General features: G+C 44.2%; 1 protein-coding gene across 9 annotated transcripts in view; it reads right to left on the bottom strand.

The window, feature by feature from the left end:
• Positions 1-6,548: 6,548 nt before the first annotated feature.
• The window catches only part of dab2ipb (DAB2 interacting protein b), a 238,349-nt gene continuing 222,617 nt past the window's right edge, over positions 6,549-22,280 (bottom strand). For all 9 annotated transcript variants that reach the window (XM_029252910.1, XM_029252912.1, XM_029252913.1 and 6 more), the window contains 9 exons: positions 22,123-22,267; positions 20,680-20,916; positions 20,236-20,437; positions 17,887-18,065; positions 15,583-16,468; positions 13,406-13,558; positions 10,781-10,983; positions 9,767-9,854; positions 6,549-8,378 (listed from right to left, as the gene is read on the bottom strand). In XM_029252910.1, coding sequence (XP_029108743.1) covers positions 8,211-8,378; positions 9,767-9,854; positions 10,781-10,983; positions 13,406-13,558; positions 15,583-16,468; positions 17,887-18,065; positions 20,236-20,437; positions 20,680-20,916; positions 22,123-22,267 — 2,261 coding nt within the window. In that variant the 3' untranslated portion in view covers positions 6,549-8,210. The remainder of the gene's footprint in view (positions 8,379-9,766; positions 9,855-10,780; positions 10,984-13,405; positions 13,559-15,582; positions 16,469-17,886; positions 18,066-20,235; positions 20,438-20,679; positions 20,917-22,122; positions 22,268-22,280) is intronic.

Below are 22,280 nucleotides of genomic sequence, written 5' to 3'. Positions count from 1 at the left end.
CACTTAGAGCTCTTGATAATGTAAACCTTTGCAGGTCTGTTTTGTTACTTTACATTAAAATCTGACATAACCAACATCTTTCTTTTCGCAACTCAATAATGATAAATAATTAGAACTGGCTTTGTGGGACAAAAATATTTCAATGTTTCATGACCCTCATGTTATTCTTTAAACGTTTATCCCGACCCTCGTTATGAATGTTTAGAATAGAAAAATGATCCCTGTATTACTCCCATAATGTATTTTTAATTACCAGCAGGTATTTAGCTGTCACCGTGGCTGTCATCTTACAATCTGAAGGTGTTTGGTGCAAATCCCCACTCTTGCTGTAGCGCCTTGAACAAGGTACTTGCACTGGATTGTACAGTACGAACACTCTGCTGCGTAAAAAAGTTACGCATAGTAGAATTGATCAATGTTGTAAGTTGCCGTGGACAAAGGAGGCGACTCAATAAAGGTTAACAATAATTGTTCACGTCTCCCTGGCCTGAGGACTTCTGCTAGTTTCCGGCACTCAAATCCTCTTTTTATGTTCAGATTTACTAATGTTAAGTCTTGCCTATAAGGAAGGCTAACATCTTGTAAAGCATGTTCAAGCAGCCATTTACAGTCTATTTATATTCCCATTTTAACTTGTCTGTTCTCATTGCCTTTTCCCTGTTAATGAAGGCAAAAGTCAAGACACTGTTATAATGAATTTGTCTTGCTTAGAGGTGTTTCTAAGCTCCTTGCATAAGTGGGCATTGAGGTTATCGCTACTCTGATAACCTGTGGTTTATTCCTGTTAGAAAACCCATTTAGGAGTAGTTTTGTCCAGTCGTGTTAATGTCTGTTACCCGATACCTCTCCCTCCATTCCGGCTGATCCTTGTTCATATTACACTTCTTTGTGTTAAAAATGCGCACTGACAGATAATATTCATTAATTCTTCCTCCAATTACTTCTTCAACAGATTTAAGTAAAATCACTCAGTACAACTTCAGTTTTATCATTCCAAAATGAATTATAAAATCTCTTCCGCAGCAGCATATTATGATAGTGTGCGGTTCTGTAGATGACAGACAGGGAAAAATGCACTCAATCAATAATACAGAAGCCTTTGTAATAAAACTTCTTGTGCCCTGATTAATGCTGAACATAAGCACATTTTCTTCGTTTCAAGGACACAAGCTTAAAAGTTGTCAAAGTGTGTGTGTGTGATGTCACCTGAAATACTGTGTTCTTCCTCATACAGTTTTATTACAGCCCCCAGAGGTTTCTATGCTTTAATCTTCAAAGTGGAGAGCCAAGATCACTGCTGCTTCCTCGTACTGTTCACCGATTGTTCTTCCACCCCGAACAAAGTGAAAACACGACACTGTGAAAGTGCAGACTTTAAAGGATGCTGCCGCTCATTGGTCTATCGAGCCTTTCTCGTTACGCTACAGGCCAACTGTGGGCTTTAAATTGTTAAACTCTATTCTTTGTAAAGCTGGCACAACCTATTTAAAAATCCAATACTATGTATATTTTTATGTGATGTACAAAAGTTCCTTGATTATGACAATAATAATAGCAACAACAATGCAATTGTCTGATTTCCCTTCTTGTTCATGTTTCAGTTTTTTTCAGAAGTATTACTTTCCCCCATGTAAGTGCTAATATTACAAGACCTTGAATTTGAAAGCACATGTAGTTCTACCCTAAGATTCACATAACAAGCTATCATCACTTATGAGAAACAAGATGAGAACTGAAATTTCAGTTCAAAATATGAGCTTTGGTGTCATTGCACACCACATAACCCCCTCAGAACTCAGGTGTCTCATAGGCGTGTCTGCTTGCAAACATGTCTTATAAATTTTTTATATTAGTCTAAAGCCAACATCTAGCATAATGAGACCTAAAAGCAAAAATGTTTTGAAGAAAGTGTAAGCAGACACAGGGGGAGCGCAGTGGTGCAGTGGATTTGACCGGGTCCTGCTCTCTGGCAGGTCTGGGGTTCGAGTCCCGCTGGGGGTGTCCTGCAATGGACTGGCATCCTGTCCTGGGTGTGTCCCCTCCCCCCCCAGCCTTGTGCCCTGTGTTGCTGGGTTAAGCTCTGGTTTGCCACGACCCTGCTTGGGACAAGCAGTTTCAGACTATGTGTGTAAAAAGACACTGTAAAGGCAAAAAATGCAAAGAAAATCCTTCAAGTTTAAAACTTGAAGTGATAAAACTCTCTTGAAAGGCAACATGACTACAAATTATGTGTGATTTTCAACTCATTTATGATGAATTGCACTTTATAATGATTGCTCAGGAAAGAGATTAGAGTCTTATGAGTGATTACAGTAAAATCACTGTAAGAACTGCCTCATTGGGTAGTGCTATAACAATAATTATAATCCATTCATTGATCCATAACCTCTTTTCCAATTTAGGGTTGTGGTGGTCCAGCTAGAAGCATACAGCATTGCACTCTGGATGGGATACCATTCCATTGCAGTGCAATCACACACTTACACACTTACTCCCTTACTCATACTGTGCCAAGATGCTGCCTAAGAACAATAGAAGAGGACGAAGAACAGCAAAACAACAAGTTCAAATCGGAGTATTAAGCCTGGATTTAAGGGAGTCCACAGCAGTTCTGGTTTTTTTTTGACTTGTCTTCAAATTAATTTTCTCAGTGTTTAGAAGATAAGGCAGTTATTTTGCATGTTTGGTTAAAAAAACCGATGAGCTTTTGCTGGAATTATTTTTCCTCATTTAGACTGCATCTGCTTCAGAAGAGTCCGCCTTATGAGCACTTTTTCAAAAAGGAATTATGCTTGCTTTGCAAGGGAAGCCTCTGTTGTAAAGATAAACAGTTGTTCTTATCCAAGTGAGTCATGCTTCTCAGTCCCCTTACCTTGTCCTCCTATTACATAGCACTGAATGTGAAATATTGTCCTTTAAAGGGAAAATTGTATTTAAATATATAGTATTGATAAAATGTTACAAATTGCATTAAAAAATACTTTAATTATATAGGCAAATATAAATTCCGTTTTGCTTCTTGGCTGAACAAAATGCACAATACACAAAATATTTAAGAAATTACAACTAAAGACAAAAGGCTCAAAGTTAAAATAGCTAAATAAAACTTTAATTCTAGTTGCAAATGTACATAAATTGCACAGCCACATTTTCTGAAACACAAACAATCGTCTCTGTACATTATTGTTTTTGTCACTGTTTTTAACTGAAGCATAGTCCAGCAAATACTTTACTTTCAACATACTTACAAAAGAGTTTCTAGAAGAGCTTATAAAACATACAACAGCTTTTTTTTTTTAAAAAAAGAAGAAATCAGTCATTTTTTTACACAGGTCAGAAAAGCAGGGAGAGAGAGTTATCTATATATATGTATATATATATATATATATACACACATATATACACATATACATACTCTATGTAACCATCAAGAGTGTGCAGATATATTTGTGTGTGTGTACACACACACACACACACACACACATATATATCGCCACAGTCTTGATGGTTACACTTCTTCCACAACACTGTGAGGATCTCTCACTCCCCATTTCTCTAATGCAACGGAAATTACACAAAAGACTTCAACATGTAAAAAAAGAAAAAAAATAAAATAAATTAAAAAAGCTACGATATTTCATCCTTCTGTTATATGGTGTATACGATAGCAGATCCAGATATAGATCGTTTATGTTTTTATAGTTATGTTTGCATTTATTTTAAGTAAACGGAGATACCAACAGAGAGACTAACAAATCTGGACAAATGAGAAGGATAAATATTACCATTTAACCAGAAAAACAATTTTTGCAAGAACTGCTAGTTTATACTGACAGAATTCCAACAGCATATTTAGTCATTTCAGCTCTGACGATTGTTCTTCTGCATGGGGAATTGTGCATTGTGAAGAAGTACAATAATCAATAAATAATTCAAACTGATGTCAACACAATGGATGTATCGCAATCACTTCCCATCTGGCTAGGCAGAATGGAAGTCCATTTCATGAGGGATGACCACAACCTCTAATTTTTGTATGTGAACGAGCAAGGTGATTCAAGGGTTTATACCCAGCAAAAATCAGAAACATCTCACTTGGTTGGAGCCGAAATATCTGCACACACAGCAAGAAGACAGAACCAGAATGCAACACCGCAGTGATTCCTGCCTAGATTAGTGGTTTCAGTTTGCTACCTCCACACACCGCATTCGCTCTTCAAAGCAAAACACTGACAGAGAGGCCCTCATTATACACCAACCTGTCTCTAATAACATACCATCCAAACGGGATTCTTGCAATAAGAAGTTCTCCACGTCGAGGGCTGAGCCAAGGAAAACGGATGTGGGGACCACGGGAAGTGAACGTGCACGGAAACGTCCGCGAACGAAACGCAGGCTTAGAGAAAATGATTGGCACACGTGTTGTGCTTTTAATTCTCTGAAGGTTTTTGCCTCCTTACAAAAATGCTAAAAATAACTTACTGAGAAGAGCTTTCTTGAATTTCTAGCACCGCCCCCCCCAGAAACATATCTGTCATTCAAGAATAAATCACATCTTTACACCGCAGTTTTTTTTTTTTTTTTTTTGCATGTGTGATCAGTGTTTTCCTTTGAAAAAGGAATATTGAAAAAGTACTTATACAGCAATATAATTAAGCCGGAACTGTCTGAAGAGGCAGCACCAAAAAAAAAATCAACTATTTACAATATTCTTGCGATATACGTACAGTAGAATTAAACACGAGGACCATTTACAAAAAAGAAAAGGCTTTTTCTTATAACATTAGGTAAAAATATTGTGAAGATTTTATTTACACAACCACCTCTAAATACACTCTTCTCTAGAATTAAGAATGCAGCAATTAATAGCGTGGAAGATGACTCTTCCTTACCATTGGCAACTAAAAAGAAACCGTAGCGTTTGTGCTATTCCAGCACAGCGCTGAGCAAGACTCTTGCAGGGCAAAACAATTAGCATGTGAGAAACATACAAAAATGAAAAGGCCGGTAGTATTGCGACTGTGGAATAAAAATGACAGAGTTTAACTCTGATTAAAACTCAAAACAGGCCTCAAAGAGGGGGCTCACTTGTCCATTTAATACTGGTGGAAGAAGAAAAAAAAAAAAAAAAAGTCCAACTCTTCCTTCAACCAGCGTTCGTTCAGTGGCCACAACACTGACCCAGCGCCCATAGACTTCAGTGTGTCTCTCTTTCAGCGCTGAGACTATCCAACATACACGTTCAAACAGTTCACTGGTTTTGAAATACCAAAGGTGTTGTTTTGACATTTAGGAAAAGACTGAAATGAATAAAAAAGACGAGGAAAAGTGTGTGTGATCAAACAGGTTCCTGAATGACTGAACGATTTCACTGACAGTGGCAAGAATTACCAGACTTTTCTTTTCAGAGCCCATAATAAAATGTTATTTCGGAGTCCCAAGTATCAGAATGGGTACTGAATGCATGCTATCATATGGGAAATAATGTGTACAAAGTGCCTGGATGACTAGCTTTTATGCAAACCGTTAATTCAATTTGGATTATTCGTTTATATATACGAAATATGTATTTTTAAACATACTAAATACTGCCTTTAGTACCTTTTCAATCAGATGTTTGCTGACTACTGAACCAAATGCAAAGTTTCTAAAATCCAGTCAGATTTTCGATTTTTTAAATATCGAAATTGCAACGAGTCAAGGATTTTTCTGTTGCGAAAACCTGGATGGTTAACGGAGTCAAACATGTTTCGCGGAGCAGTGTTACAAATTGTAAATTAGCTTGTAGGACACCATTTGAAATGGGCAAAACACATCACTATAGATTACTTACTTTTGACTTGTTATGATGTACATATGGAATACGGTCATTAGTAGCCACACTACTCAAGTTAGGGCTAGGGTTCGTTTTCAACTGACTGCACACTGGCTCCTCAATTTACGAACACATATGGGACCAGAAATCTATCTGCAACCTGTTTTGTTTGTGATTCCAAATTCAATTTAAAAGAACTCAACGCAGCTGGCGAAAGGTTGGTTTGGGCCTGCCTGCTCAGTTGCCTACCATCGCAGTGAGCGAGAGCTGAACTGAATTTAATAGAGACGTCCCTCAATTTATTCTTGTGTTGTGCATTTAAAACCGTGAATATAGCCGCAATAAATAAATAAAATACTGTGTAAGAACTTTTATTGTTTCTTATTAAATTACTACTAGCTACATTTAAATGAACCTCTAAATGAAAGTCCACTAATACGTGTCTCCACCAGCTCCCGTTCAAGTGCCAATTGTTCAACTGACTCATCCCTTAGACATGTTCATCTTCTTCTTTCCATTTACAAATGTATTATCTTCACTTTTTCTTCATGGTAACAGCAAGCCTCTTCTTAATAGTGTTAGTTGAAGCACCAATACTCAGACACACCAGACGCAAGCTGTAAACACTGTGGAAAGGAGAGGAGTTAAGGTACTATACTTCCAGACTTTGGATTGGCAGGCCAACATGGGTCACAGTCAGTCCCTCTGCTAGCGAAACAATTGCAATTTAAAAAAAGTCCAGATCGGATAAAGGTTTGTGCCTTTCAAAACATGTAACTTGACCATTCATAACTTGAGGAGCCAGTGTACCTACTGTATTTGCAAGCTTGTTAGATCTCTTATTGTATTGCGCTACATTTAGTGTATGTGAATGGCCTTCAGGTCGCTTTTGACAAAAGCCTTTTAAATGAATTAATGTTCGTGTGATGATAATTGTTAAGGTGCAAGCAAAGTGCACGTATGAATGCCCTTAAGCGTACCCATCTCAATGTACAAAGTACATTCTCCACAAGACGATTTGAGAAGTCAACACGGATAAATCTAATGTTCTGAATGCTGCCATTGCATTACCATTATATGAGGTATAAATAATTACAGTGAAATGTCAACCCTCTGAAAAATATAATCCAAAAATAGTTTCTTCGCTTTGCATGTCTAAACACTGAAAGAAAAAACTGATGTCTTTTCTTCCAAAATTATTCAAAAAAAAAGAAAAACCATTATGTTCTTAGCATTTCATCTTTTTATAGCACTACACAGTATATTTATTTAATACGAGAGTATACTTTCAACTTATTTTTGTAAATATTGTTTTTAGGTACATATTGTATTGTTCTGCCGAGAACGGACAACTCAACCCTGCTGCATTCCAACCTTAAGGCTTCTCTGAGTACCTACAGAATAATGCATTAGTCCCTCTCTGAACACCCCTCTTATTATTTTGCTATGAAGTCATTCCTGTGACCTACCAGTACCTCTTTGCACGCACGCACACAGAAGCGTGCGGATGATCACGGCCCTCGGCGATCTGCGCGATTCCACGCAGCGGCACCGAGGGAGGCAGCACGGCGATGGATGTCGGTGAAACTACATGCTGTCTGGTAGGCAAAGGGCTTTTGAAAAAATTGCATTATTCTACAAACGAATGTTATGAGGCAACCTGAAAGAGCTAAAGTGCAACCATCACTGCCTTAGTGTTGGGGGTTAACCTCCAGTATCGGTGCACACCGTTTACATGGGTGCCCACGATATGCGCTAAGACCGCAAGCGCTGCCAGTATCACGGCTGAGAACTTGCATGGAAAAAAGCAATAACGGAAATGCTGCATCTCCCAACCACATAAAAAATAAAACCGACTAATTTTAGAATTACATTTTTTTTTTTTTTTTTTTTTGCAAATCTGTACATCTGTTCCACCTGTACGTACTCAAGATGGAAAAGAAACCGGAACAAAGTAAACCTGGGCAACACATTATAAGTATATAGTGGTTTAAAAAGCTATTCAGGCCTCAACACAGACTTGCCATCATTTGTTTTCTCAGTGCCATACAGCCCACCTCCCCCCCGGCCCCCCGTCTATCTGCAGTCCATCTGCCCTTAGGTACAGTAACCAGAATCTCGCTTTGTCACCGGAGTCCAGGAACGGGACAGTATTTAATCAGTGAACTGAACAGATTGAGACTCTTAATAACGAACGGTCTAAGAGCGGCGATCATCAGTCAACACCGTGTTCGCTCCTCATCCGACCCGTCTTTCCTGCCACTTCGCCGGTGCGCCCCGTCACCCCTTTGCCGTCGATCCTTCCAGTCTGCCACCCAAGACCTCCTCGCTCACGCCACTCCCTGCCCGGCCCCACAGGGGGCGCTGTCTCGCGTAGCCCTGCCCTCCCTCCGGCCTAGCAGTTGCTGCTGTTGCGAAACTCTCCGTTCTCGGTGATCTGCAGCTTCGTGGGGTTCGTGGGGGAGATGCCGTTGCGCGTCTGCATGGTGTAGCGCTCTTTGAGCTGAGTGAGGGCGCTCATGAGTCGCGCGTTGGCTGCATCCAGGGAGGCGATGCGCTTCTCCTGCCAGACACATAGACAAACACAGAGACGCTAGTCAGGCGACAGCACGGGCAAACCTCGCAGCCGTTTCCGCACCGCTGCGAGCGCCTCGGACTTCCGAGTGATTCACTCAGTCCCTTGGCGACCTCAGCTATTTCCCACCATCCTCCGCTTCAGATATTCAGCAGCACAAGGTTGAATTACGTTTTTCAGCCCAGGGTCTCGGCCGTACTGGGGCTCAGACCGACGGAGGCTTCTCGTGGTTTCCCTCTCATCGTTTCTTGTTTTTTGAAAAACGGCAGTCTGGCTCAAGTCCAGGGCAGCGAACCGCCTCCGTCCTCTGTCCCCCGTACTCCGTTCCGATCACGCACCACCAATGCCTTTCAGACAATGACTAATTCACCCCTCAAGTCGGTGACAAGAATCATTCCGTCTTCAGTCTACCATTATATCACCTTGCACTAACAAAAATCTTTGCGGGAACGATCCCCCCCGCTTAAGTGACATATTTCAATGCGACAGTAAACTTTCAGCCGTGCACAGGTTATAATAATGCAGGTCACTGTGAATCAGGTCACCAGCTAGAGAGATGTTAAATGTACTGTACAAACATCAATTAGCCTGGGAGATGTTAACTGGAGCAGAATTGTGTCAGCTTGTCAAGAGGCAAATCTCCAGCGAACAGGTCTGGAACTAAATTAACAAGGAATACCATGAAAAGTGGACAAACTTCGACTTATTACCACGGTCAATTACACTAATTACCTTTTAATATAATTAGTGTACAAGGCTCACAGAAGAACATTCCCACGACTAGGATTGTGTGCTTGCTTACTGACTGACCCACTGCAGGAAACTGCCTAGTTCGTGATTTCATGGTCCTTCTATATAGGAAACAACATCTCAACACTCTGACCACACTCATTTTCAAACTCTTATAATACTTCACCTGTAAATTAGGAAGGCTGTATTTTTCAGAGCACAGTAAAGTACTGCATTTTGGGCCCATGTGAGTAGGAAGCCAGGGAGCCATTTACAGCTTTTGGCCACCAGAGGGTGCTGTTTCACAGAATTTGTAATTCATATTGAAGTTATTAGTAAACCGCCTTAGTTTTCACTATTAAACTTAATTAAACCGGGTTACGTCCAACCAAAACACTTTTCCTGTGAAGAATTAAACAGGAAGCCTGCTAGAAAAATAATTCCGGTCCATTACTACGACATGATCCGTTCCACTAATACCTCGTATTTTGACTTCTTTCACAGTCCAGTAGGAGAAGCAGCTCATTTAAACCATCATTCTTGAACTGGTCTGACAGCAACCACTGCGAGAACAGACCACTCAGCCGTTGAGAGGAACATCGCAGATGCAACTCATACCGTTACCAGCCAACACTGCAAACACACACCTGCGCTTCTATGATCTTCTGCTTGGAGTCCACGACGGCCTGCATGTCCGAGTGGTCCTTCTTGAGCTCCTCCTCAACGGACATCAGCCTGGAACGAATGGGACGGGAGGGGAGAAGAGGTTCACTCGGGATTCTGTACATGGCTGTACAGTCTGGAAAAGGTTCTCCCCTCTCTGCAGCTCATACACCCCTGGCTCACCCCGGTGCAGGAGGCCTTAGGCTTGTTTAACAAGGTGTACCGCTATACCTCTAAAGCTCTTACAGAGGCTGGGTTCCATGGAGCAACTTGGGCCTTTGACTGCACCCATGTCTGTCCCATTGTTCCAATGACAGATCTGGACTTTGTGTTCTGCTACCAGTGCTAAGGTGCCGCAGGGCAACTCTTTGACTCTGGCATTGCTTGTCCATCTTAGCATTGCTCTGCCATGCCACTCAGGCTAAGGAACTGGCCAAGGCAAGAGACCACCCTGAGAGCACCCTACCGCACACTCTCACGGGAGAAAAGGAACACATTGCTTGACATGCGTGACTGGGTGAGTGCAATGCAGCGCTAGAAACATCCTCACACCGATGCTCTGATAATGGAGATTACAACACTTTCCTGATAGGAATCTGACGCGAGCAGGGAGGCGCTTGTCGCCCGACATCGCCGGTGCAGATTGTGTCAATCGCAACACAGATCGCACAGCAGCCCTTCTGAATATTTATACACTATACGCCGTACCGACGGCACGCAGCAAAAGGAATTCGGCTGAAGACGAGAATATCAATATCTAGGGCTGATCGCTAGTGTTGAAGGCAGCTTTTCGAGGCCATAATCTTGTAGCAGCATTTTAGGTCCGGACAAAAGACAGACATTAAATGTTTAACTGTATCAGATGGTATTCAAGCATCCTGAAGTGAGGGAATAAGTTTCACAAAATTGTCAAGCTGGTACAGGCATTCTCTACGTTCCTCATCTTGGAAACTGCGCTCCCATCAGCCATCTGCATTTTGTACACTGACACAGCCCACCTGCTGATGATCCCTTTCATCTGCAGCTCCTTGTCCTCCTGCTGCCTGCGCAGCCGTTCCTCGGATTCTTCCAGCCGGGCCTGGTACTCCATCAGCATCTTCTGGGTGTGCTCATCCTGGCCCTTCAGTCGCGACTCATACTCCTCCAGCTTCTGCACCGAGATCCGCAGCTTCTCCTGGAGAATGGCGATCTCCTGCTGGTACTGGGGTGGGGACAATCACGTGGGTCAAGGAGGGCTAAATGAACTTTCTTGAAAAAGGGGCGTACAACTCAGGGTAAAAAAAGCACATTTTACAACAAAGAGCTTTAGATATAGACGTGATTGCCAAAGTCCAATATCACAGTTTTTGTTGGTGAACGTTACTGCACGTTGGATTGAAATCTAGAAAGGAAGTAATATAATGGCAATGACAGATATGATGAACTGTTAGGAGATCAGGAGAGAAGTGGGTCTGAAAGAGATGAGTCGAGTCCCATCTTGAAGGCTGAAAGGGATTCAGCAGTTCTAAGAGACACAGGGAGCTCATTCCACAACACCAGAGAGCAAACTGGGATTTTGAGATTTTGTGTGTAGAACCACCAAGAAGCCAGAGGAGAAGAGTGCTCCTGCTAGGGTTTAGGGGATTAAACTTTTACTATCATCATTATGAGAGGGGTCATGAAAGGAAGTTTTCTTACCATGGCTGTCCTCTTTTTTATAGGCTGTTTAAGGATATTCATTTAGCTGACACTTTTCTCCAAAGCAACTTACAATGTTATAATTATTTACCCATTTATACAGCAATGTAATTTTACTGGAATAATTTAGGGTTAGTACATTGCTCAAGGGTACTACAGCCAGAAGTAGGGATCAAACCTGCAACCTTAGCGTCCAAAGGCAGTAGCGCTAACCACTACACTACCAACTGTCCCCATATTCTCAGCTTAGTTTATTAATAGTAGTTAAACTAATTTCAACAACTCCCCATTAATCAGTGCTTTTGTTTTTTGTTCTGAGCGACAAGAGGAAACACCAGTCGAGAGCACAGTCAGTTTTACGAGGCGCTGCTGGTCACTCGGAGCTAGATGTTTCACTGGCTATCCCAGAGACGGTGCTGTATTAGCGGTTAAATAATTAATTAGGGGATCCTGGGGGGATGTTTTCATGGCTGCCCAGCCTTCACAGGCAATCGTTAGAAGCTCCTCTCTGCTTATAAGGCAACGATGCAGCTGGATGTGTAGCGGCCCGTCGGCGTGAATTACAACAGTGGGATAATTCAGTGTCAGACTCGCAGCCCTTCATCTTTCATTTATAAAGACGCCCTGTTTCAGTTCCTCGCTCTTTTCAGCTGTGCTCTTGCAAAACTCAGCTGGCTGCCAGCGCGGCAGATGCCACATAGGCAGCTGTCTGTACAACTACGAGGAAGGAAATCAAACAGATGTTGAAGAGGCATTTGCTTCTTTTTAATTCATCTTGTTGATTTTGAATTACCAGGCCCGCATCCCTAAAACAGACTTTGACAAGTACGGCATTCAAATTCAAATTATAAATATTTGCTCGCACGCCCTTCTTGCTCTCGTAGCCTGGCCTGTCGAACAGCTGTGTGCCGGTTCGAACCCGATGTGCTCGGAACGAGTCCCTCGTTCCGCTCTTCCGCTGTTGGTTTGGACGTGCCTTGCGCTCGTTTCGCACAAGCGCCACACATATCGCCTTGGAAAGAACGTATTAAATGCGCTCTTCCCCCTGCTATAACAAGGCAATGAAGCGGATTAAGCTTCTCGAGTTCACTTTGTCATCCTTAACGCCTCCCGGGTTCTCCCTGGCGCGAGAAGGTGCCCGATATGGCACATCTCTGTCTCGCAACACCTCGACCGCAGACTCGCTCCTCACCGAGTAGGCAGTTGCATGAAAGAAGGGAAGGTGTGCACACTCAACGTTGGCTTCCAGGGGTGGGTTAGAGGTGTTTCGCGAAGCGGTAGAACCGCAGGCGTGGAACTTGTGGTCACTAGGTTGGGACTTAATGGGAGGCTGATGAAGGTCAGCATTAATGACACAGTTTTCCAAACAAAGACAGTCCATCCACAGGTTCACCGTATGATCTATGGGTTAACCTGGGAGTCATTATTTCAGCTACTTAACTGCATGGAAGTCCATAAACAAAAATTTATGCTATTAATAAACTGACAGTTAATCTAAGTTCTGACTGAAAAGCCTGATTTTATTACTAAAGACAGAACAGTTATATTACTGATATCAACAACTCGATAAATTCTTCATGTTAATTTTGAGTACAACTAACAATGGTTTCTCTGAAATCAATAAATATCACTAATGAGATAAACCTTGAGTAGGACCATGCGCTGCACCATTGTTTAATTTTGCATTTCGTTGAGGAAATGCAGGTCTAACATAATATTTTAAGGACAGATGGAGGAAGGGGGGAGATTTTGAGGTGTCGATTAGTGTGAATGAGATGAGTGGAGACGATGAGGGTGAGGTAGCACCTGAGGACACGGGGCTTTAAAGACACAAACGGGGGCAGTTAATACGAGAGGTAGAGCTCGATGGGGAGGGGAGACAAGGGGGTGTTTGGGGTGGGAGAGCGTGAGGTAGAGGGCAGTAAGGAAGGGAATTAGGAAGGTACCTTTTCGGCCTGAGTGAGATCCTCTTTGTTTCTGAGGTCGTCCCTGTGTTTGGGATCCAGGTCAATCCCCTCGTGTTCTAAATACTGCACGTTCATGTTGAGCAGCCAAGCTGCGGTGCGATCCAGAGCGTTGGGGTTGACCGGGGAGGGGGCCTGGTGGAACGAACACGATAACCATTAGAGCTGTCCGGTGCAGGGGCCGCAAGAGCGATGTGGCAGGAGGAAGGAGAAAAGGCGCCAAAGCCTCCCAAAAGGAACACAGTGGAGACGACATCTACAGTAGAGCATACAGCCGTTCTCTAATAAAGCAAGAGGAAAGGTTCATGTTCTCACATTTTCTGTTGCTTCACTTATGACCAGAATGACATTTGCTTAAGCAAAGGTGATTACAATACTTGTGTAACTTAAAAAAACCTGAAATCCTGAAACATTCCAGTTACTGATGTTCACGTGAAGAATGCGTTTGGCAGCCGATAACCAACTAAATGCAATATTTGCTACGATAAACCAAAAAGCTATAACTATCACTGTTAGTTGAGTGTAGGGGATGTCTGATGTTCAAAAATCATGTAAAAAGAATATATATTTTTTTTAGCTGACCCTTTTCTCCAAAGACACTTACAATGTTAAATCAGAATCACAAGATAGTTGCCTTTCCAGCAACCTTCATCAACCTTAACAATGAAGCTCGAAAAATCACAGGTGCATAGCTTTACTATGCCGCATGTCTTAACGCAGAACTACGTGTGGGTGTGAGCCCCGACCCACTCGACCAAATCAAGCCGGGCGCTGCTGCATCCACGTCCATAGGCTCGTGCAGCGTGGTGATGTCGGGCGCGCGAGAAGTCGATGGTTGAGGCTCCGAGGCCGCCTGAGGCGATTTTGCAGCCTCCCGCGCACGCTGCTCACGCTGTCACCGAGCCGGTGTCTTGCTTGGCTGGTGTCTGTCGTTTTCCTGCCGGCGCGATACGTGTCCGATAGCACGGCTCTCTAGCGACGCCCTGACGCGCCGACGTCAACGTTATGACGTGGTTCGAACGTGATGACCCGTAGCGCAACGCGCGGCAACTCCATAACGAGGCAAACGTGGGACATTTTCGCAACGTTGGCAGCTCGCTCAGGCTGAGCCGGCAGCGGCCGTTCATATGTCGTGTGATGCGGTGTTCCTTTCTCTGTCCGACGCTATACGCAGTATCTCTCTGTGTCTTTTCATTTGCGAGCAGTAGCGGCGAGAAGGGTTGCTTTTTTTCGTGACGCTCAATTGCCAAAGTTACCCTCCCCTACGTAACGTAGTGAGGAGAAAGACGTAGTTCTGTCAAAAAGCAGAGGACACTCACTCACTGATCGTACTCAAAACACATTTACAACAAAATGCAGACTCAATAACCAATTGCATGCGTGATCCCAAGGGATTCGGAGGTCATTGAAACCCACCTCTCCTTCTGGATTCTTAATAGATATGAGAATAAATCCACTACCATATCAGGCTATGAAGCCCCTCACTTAGAATGGCAGCTCTATGAGGGGCTGTGTGATGCAGACCCCTTCAACCACACCTAGTTTGTACAGTGCAGGAAGATGGGGGGGATGATGACACAACAAATGATTAATGGCAAATTAATGGTCCACTCTTCTACAACAAAGATTAAACCTGCTGCATTTAATTGTGAGGAAGAATTTCATAGCCTTTAGTTAAAAAAATTAGGAGAACAATCACGGCCGCTGTCATCAAAATAACGACTGCAATAAATTTTAAAGAATCTGTATCATTCACAGCAAAAACACAATTTAGCAAATTGAGTGAAAAAACATAATCAATAGAATCAAATAACATATGAGCCCAGCTGTGCGGTATATGACGACGGTTTGGAATTCCGAGTGTCCTCCGAATACTTTCCAAGCTGTCCTCATGTCTGGTGTTTATGCAGAGTTTGCATTCAGTGTCACCACAGAGTCTGCATTATGAGTCATTGTGACTGCATGGGAGGACCTCTATGAAAGCATACATATACACATATGTGAAGAGTTTAAGCACTACTATCTGAATTTCACAGGATTATTCTCAGCAATGTATTAATAGCCTGAGCAGATGAACAATTACATGGATGGTCTTGCAAAAAGCTTGCCTGTGATCTGCAGAGTTGTAAAGCACAGGTGACCCAGGTGGATCTACACACCTGTTTGTGCGATGCTCGCTGCTTGGTTTCAGGACTGTCACCCTTGGAGGAGGATGACTGCTGGCGCAACCTGGCCCCGCTGCCTGGCCAATCCGGTGACGAGGAGGACATCATGCTGCCGCTAGAGGGCCGGGGGTAGGGTGCCGTGTTGAGCAGGTTGGGCGGTGTGCGTCCCCTTGTGATGGCGGGAGGAGGTTGATCTATTCGGCGCTGGGGCCCGGCACTGTTTTGCCGTGGAACCGCGGGCTGGTGCTGGGACTCTGTGAGGGACAGCTGTCGGCGGGAGAACTCGCCAGAGCGCCGGGCGTAGTCCTCACCGCTGCTTGCTCCTCCTCCGCCCCCACCGTGGTTTACGAAGCCATGCTTGCCCCCTGGCATCTCCTCATTGTTGCTGTGCGAGCTGACGGAGCTGTGGCACTCAGAACCCGAGTCTCCCACCCCCCGCGGTGACACGGGCAGACCCGCCGCCATCTGATACACAGGGTTCTGGAAGGACAACGGCGCTAGGAGCTGCGTCCGGCCGGATGCGCTCTCCGAGCTTGGCGTCGTGGGGGTCTGGCCCTGCCTTCTCATGGTGGGCCCACCGGCCACGCTACCCTGGGGCGTGCGGGCGCTCCACGCCCCGACACCGGCCTGGCCCAGGGGTGACTGGCTGTCGTTGAGGGCATCCGGGGAAGCGCTGGGGCCGCTCTCCAGGCTGCGGCTGTCCTGCAGGTCCACCATGGATAGGCTCTTGCTGCCATTGGGGATCTGCACGTCAACCTCATTGGCCTCCGAGTAGCTGGAGCTGCGGGCAGGCGACGGCTGCACCCCCGAGGTCCGCGTCACAAAAAACAGGTCTTTGTTTTCCGGAGTCGGCGAAGGCAATCGAGTGAAGTCCACCAAACTGAGAGAGGAGGAACACCATGAAAGGAAAGGAATTAACCTGAGCAGAAGCATGCTACGGTTCTTCAAATATAATCCTCATGGGCTTGTTTTACATCATTTTTCCACTTCTGGAAAAAGCTTAATTAAATCACTTTTTGGCCTCAGTTAACTAATTTATAGTTATGTTAAAAAGAGACTGCTAAATTCAGCTGCATGCACAGGCGTGTCAGGTTAAAGTGTGGATCCTTACTTATATAATCCTAACACATCTGTACTCCGACACAGCGTTACTCTCCCCTAACAGTGACTTTGTGATCAGGAATGGCATTCGATGCTAATCCAGTATATGAGGAGAAGCCAGTGAAAAGGTGCGATTCTTACTGGGATAAGAGAGCTGAAGGCCGCATTGAAGATTTGTCACACCATGAGCCACCGAAGCAGAGTTAGCATTCCAAGCAGACCTCCTAATTTGTGGATCTGTCATATAACACCTTACCTTCATGCGAAGGAGGTAGCCTATGTCTTTATTGTCTGAAAGCAATTACACAGTTGGGGTGGTTTATTTCCCTTTACCCTCGACCTCCTCCAGTTGTCTCCCTTGAGGCCTCTTTTCGCTGTAAATAGTGCACAATTAAGAGGGATTCCTAGAGTATTCACAATGTCCTCTATAAATTTCTAGGGCGTCAACTTGATGCGGGGAGACTGAATAGCGAAATGAAGATGCTGAAGAAGAGCATAACTGTTCTTATTTTTCTCAGCTGACCATTGGGAGAGGTTGTTCAGTCAGTGGAGGTGCCTTTAAAAGATGAGGCTAAGGGAGATTTGGTAATGTTTGGGGAAGTTCATATTTCAGAAACATGATTCCAAGGCCATTTGTCAAATACATCCCACAGCAGCTATTTTTCACATTCACAATCGTTCAAGTGGCAAGGTCAACAATAAGGCCACAGTGAACACTTCAAGTCAGCTTAACAGCACAAACCACAAGCTGTTACTAAACCAAATTTACGCATCTAAGAATGAGATGGTAAAGTGGTGAACCGAAAGTTATACCGATATTGGAATTACCAAGAAATACCCAACAATATACCTGTGGGCAAAGGACTGATTCCATCCATCATCTCACACCTGAATGAAATGTGACAACACCAGGTTCAGTCATGTTCATGTTTCATAGCAAATAAATGGCTGAAAAGGACATGTTCCTCTGACAATGTGCAGCAACTAAACTACTAGTTACGCTGCCATCCATTTCAAAATTAGGGATTTCTTTGTGATTCTAGATATGTCCATTACTTTTGTCCCATCCTGTAACTCAAAGTGGTCACCTCTGGCTGCCCTCCACAGTCTACCTGGGTACGCTCACTGCGTCATCGAGCTTACGGTCCTCCCTAGTTGGTCTCCCAGCGTTCCCTTACAGCCTAATGCCACGCCTACCCGGACAATTCATTGTCGATGACCATCTTCTGAAGGCCGCTGGAGATGCTGCAACTGGCTCCGGACGGTGAAGCCACGTGCCCCGAGGGAACGGACATCTGCACGCTGCTGGGGTTCGTCAGAGCCGCGTTGACGTCCCGTAGGATCCGAGGAAGTGGGCCCAGCTTGGAGGCCGTGCTCTGGGGAGAGAGAGAGAGAGAGAGAGAGAGAGAGGGCAGGTCAATCAACTGTAAGAGAGGCTGCCGGTCAAGTGCTACTCATTTGTCCTTCATTCCTCCATTAATTTTTGGCACTAAAATTAAGCACTTGCTGTCTGTTTTATATCAAAAGGGATTCTGACAAATAAAATGTAATTAACTGATCGGAACCTTGAGCACCTGTGGTTTAATTAAACATGGAGCTGTGCCTACATCTTGCTGAGCCCGGTACTTTTATTCGGAAAGGTATAATAATTTTTCAACCCAAATAATATAAAGGTGAGCCTTCACTTCAAACTGATCTCTCTGTGAGCACATAAATGAACACCCATGCATGAATTTCTCTAAATAAGATTTACACCGATAGGATTTCAAATCCACAGCTGTGCTTGAATCTGTGGCCAATTAATTTTCTTTTTAACAATGATAAATGTCAGATTCATAGTCTTGCAATCTGTCATGAAAATGGAAGCCCACGTTCATTCTGTACAGGAGTGTATTTGCATTACTGAACACATAATGTGTTTTATCTGTGAGTAGATGCTTAAAGACTTGCCAGAAAATGAGTTCTGACATGAGCAAAAACGTACCTCCACCTTACAATGAGCGCTGAAAAACTTATAGGAACAAAATGTTGAATTACCAGTATTAATCATACAAGTTACCGGCTTGGAAGGGATTATGAATTTGCTTTTGTTAGCAACGCAGCATACTCAACCAAATTACAAAAAATTACAATACTTCTGCTTTTTGCATGCACACATTTTAACACACACACACTGGCTGAAGCCGCTTGTCCCAACCGGGGTCGCGGCAAACCGGAGCCTAACCCGGCAACACAGGGCGTAGGGGACACACCCAGGACGGGACGCCAGTCCATCACAAGGCACCCCAAGCGGGACTCAAACCCCAGACCTGCCAGAGAGCAGGACCCGGCCAGGCCCGCTGCGCCACCGCATCCGCCAGACATTTTAACATATTGAAGATATTAATTAAATACCGCTGAATATATTTTTCATAAATTTTCTAATAATTTAAAACTGTCAAGACAGTTCTGTAACAGAAATACCTGGAGGAAACTTGTAGAGGATACTAGTACATGTTATTTATTTTGTTGTTTATTCAATAAGCCGACACGTTTCTCCGAAGTGACTTACGATGTTATTAACACTCATGTACCCGTTTATACAGCTGGGTAAGTTGTAATGTTCCTGCCCTTGTGTTTTTCCAGTTTTTGGCATCTGTCCCATGGAGCACTCAGCACACTTCTGCCGTTCTCTATCAGAAAGCCATAGAGCGGTTCGGGGCTCGTCTCAGTCAGCGCACCGATAAAGAGTGGAAGTGCACTTTCAGGCCAATTACCTCAAATGTAATAAAGGCAAGCATAACGCACCGCACTCCGTGTCACAATCAAGCCTCGGCTTGAGGACAAGAGGTCTGAGACAATTTGCAACAATGAGACGAAGGCTCAAACTGCTTCTTCATTTGTCTGTGAGCTTGGTGATGGAACGGTGAAATTGTCCTTTGGAAAGGTAATACGAAATAAAAACATTTGAACGCTTGCCAAAAGCATTGTCTTCTAGTGCCTATTGTGTTCTTTAAAATATTTTCAAGTTGGAAATGAGTTCTCAGCACTGAATTACCTGCCATTCCCACGTTTTTAATTTCGTGATGGAATCCCGCACAAGCAAAGTTTAGCAGATATCCGTGTCTTTACATTTACGCTTTCATTAGCTGATGCTTTCCTCTACAGCGGCTTACAACGATTTACCCATTTACACAGCTGGGTAATTTTTCAAGCGTCAATTCAGAGTAAGCACCGTGTGCAAGGGTCCTACAGCAAGAAGGGTCTTGAACCTGGGTTCTTGGAGTGCAAGGCAGCAGCTCTAATTACTACTCTACTAGCTGTAAAATGATGACATGTAAGTACATGGAATTTTTTTGCCAAAATTATAAAGCATATATGAGTTCACAAGCGGTGAAGACTAAAAGGAGACAAGATGCAGCACCTCCGGACAGCTTTCTGCTTGTCGCGAACCAAAAATTTTGAAGCCGAACAATATCCGTTTTTCGTTCAGTACTTGCACTCTGAGCTGAAACGTGATGCGGAGATTCCTGCCCGGCGGCGCACCGCCGAAGGGAGCGGGCGTACCTGCTCCAGCTGGGAGACCGCCTCCGACAGCAGGGAGTGCAGGGTGGACAGCTCGCGGCCCAAATCGATGTAGCCCTCGAAACCCGCCGTGTTGGAGATGGTCTCTGGGTTGGAGATCTCCAGCAGGAAGCGCTGCATGTTGGTCCACTCGTGCTCCAGGAACTGGTTCATGAAGGACATGTACTCCTCTTTGCTGCCGAACCTGCACGGGGATGGCACGGGGAGGGCGGACGGTGCGCGGTCATTGCAGGCTTACAGATCGACCCATAAAAACACAGATGCGGGAGAATATACACCGCATTTGGTCTCCCCATCGCGCTTAAGATTTCACAATAATTCCCACTAACAAAGTCGTATGAAATGAATGCTTAATTAACTCAGTGAAACTCAGATGACAAAAATGACACTTTATTTGACTGCACCGCTACACCTATGCAGACTCACTTGGTGAAATTGGCCAGGTTCTGCGTGACCTTGGCAATGAGGGTGAGCGTGCGAGCTGTGCGGTCGTCAGGGTACTCCTGCATCAGGCTGAAGAGCGACGGGGACATGATGGCCGGACACAAGAAGCGCAGGAACAGGGAGGCGCTGATGAGCCGCTCGCTGATGTCGGGTCGCCCCCGGTTACCGCACTCCTGTCTCCATGATGCGAACACCTCTTTAAGCTCCCGAGGGAACACACTATTAAGGGACGGGAGAATGAGCATAAGAATGAGAACGATAATAAGCAAAAGAACGACACAAACAAGCTTTTGAGATTTTTTAACATAATAAATAAATGAATAGGAGAAAAAAAAAAAATGCATAAGTCACAAAGTTTTTTTCCCCACCATATCTAACTGCTGGCGACAATGTCAGCCACATAAATACCACCCTTTGGCTACCATAGATGGTAATATTTAGAAAGAACACAAGTGAGTGCTAATCACCTTCACAGAAAATAGGGATTTATTTAACTGACCTTGTCCCTTTAAGGCTCTTCATATAAGCAACATGTTTGGCACCAAATGAGAAGAATGCACACAGCCAAAGTACGGTATATGTCGTGGCAAACAGTGCTGTCTTCGTCAGCAATTCAAAGACAATAAAGATGTGCAGAAACCGCAGAACACCTTCCTGGATATAACCTCCCATAACCCAAGGCTGAGAGTCTGCGCAGATTCTGAGTGAATTCCTGGCACAGGCAAGTCAGAGAGGTGTTATGGTCATTTCTCAGCATTGTTGAAAACAGACATGCCGCAGTTCTTTCAGCACAAAAAAAGATGTCTGTCACAATGAAAACGTAAAAGCTGAAGCTCAGGATAAGTGAAAGGCATTCCTGTCCTTTCACATAAAGGTCAAGATGCAACGGCACAATAATCAATGGTGCCATGCGTTATTATCACGTCTTCATCTGATGTATTTTCAAAAGCGACTTACAGTGTTAGGTTTGTACACTCCTCTACTTACAGCATTTTACCCATTTTTAAAAAATTACAGGGCAATTTTTACTAGAGCAACTTAGATAAATATGACATGAGTGGGGGTTCAGGCCCTCTTCCTATGATCTCAAGATGATGACTCCAACTACTATGCAACTCTCTATCCCATCACCTGAACCTCTTGATTTGGAGAGTGGTATGGTGAGACACAGGTTACAGTATGGGACTACCTCAGGCCCATGGCAGGGTACACACACATATTCAGACCCCATCCAGAAATGTACAGAATTCAAATCCAGGACCCTAGGGGTACGAGGCCAAACAGGACCCTCCCCACTATGCCACAGTACAACCACATGACCAAACATGAATGTCACCAGATCTGAATGTGAAAGTGCATGGTCAGTAGAGCCTTAGACACTGAAGCCAGGTAGATGGATGCTGGACAACAGTTGGGTGGCAGTACCAGTAGGAGTTGATGATCTTGCAGAAGGCCAGCTCGCAGCACATCTTCAGGTTGCCCTGGTGTTCAGGCAGGTCACTTGAAGAACACTTGGAAGGGTCTACCTCGCAGTTCTCATCTGACTCGTACAGCGCCTTGATGAACTCGCCTTAGAAGAGAGA

The sequence above is a fragment of the Scleropages formosus genome, chromosome 6, assembly GCF_900964775.1.
Source record: "Scleropages formosus chromosome 6, fSclFor1.1, whole genome shotgun sequence".
In the NCBI taxonomy this organism is placed as follows: Eukaryota; Metazoa; Chordata; class Actinopteri; order Osteoglossiformes; family Osteoglossidae; genus Scleropages; species Scleropages formosus.
This window is presented reverse-complemented; position numbering and strand designations above follow the sequence as displayed.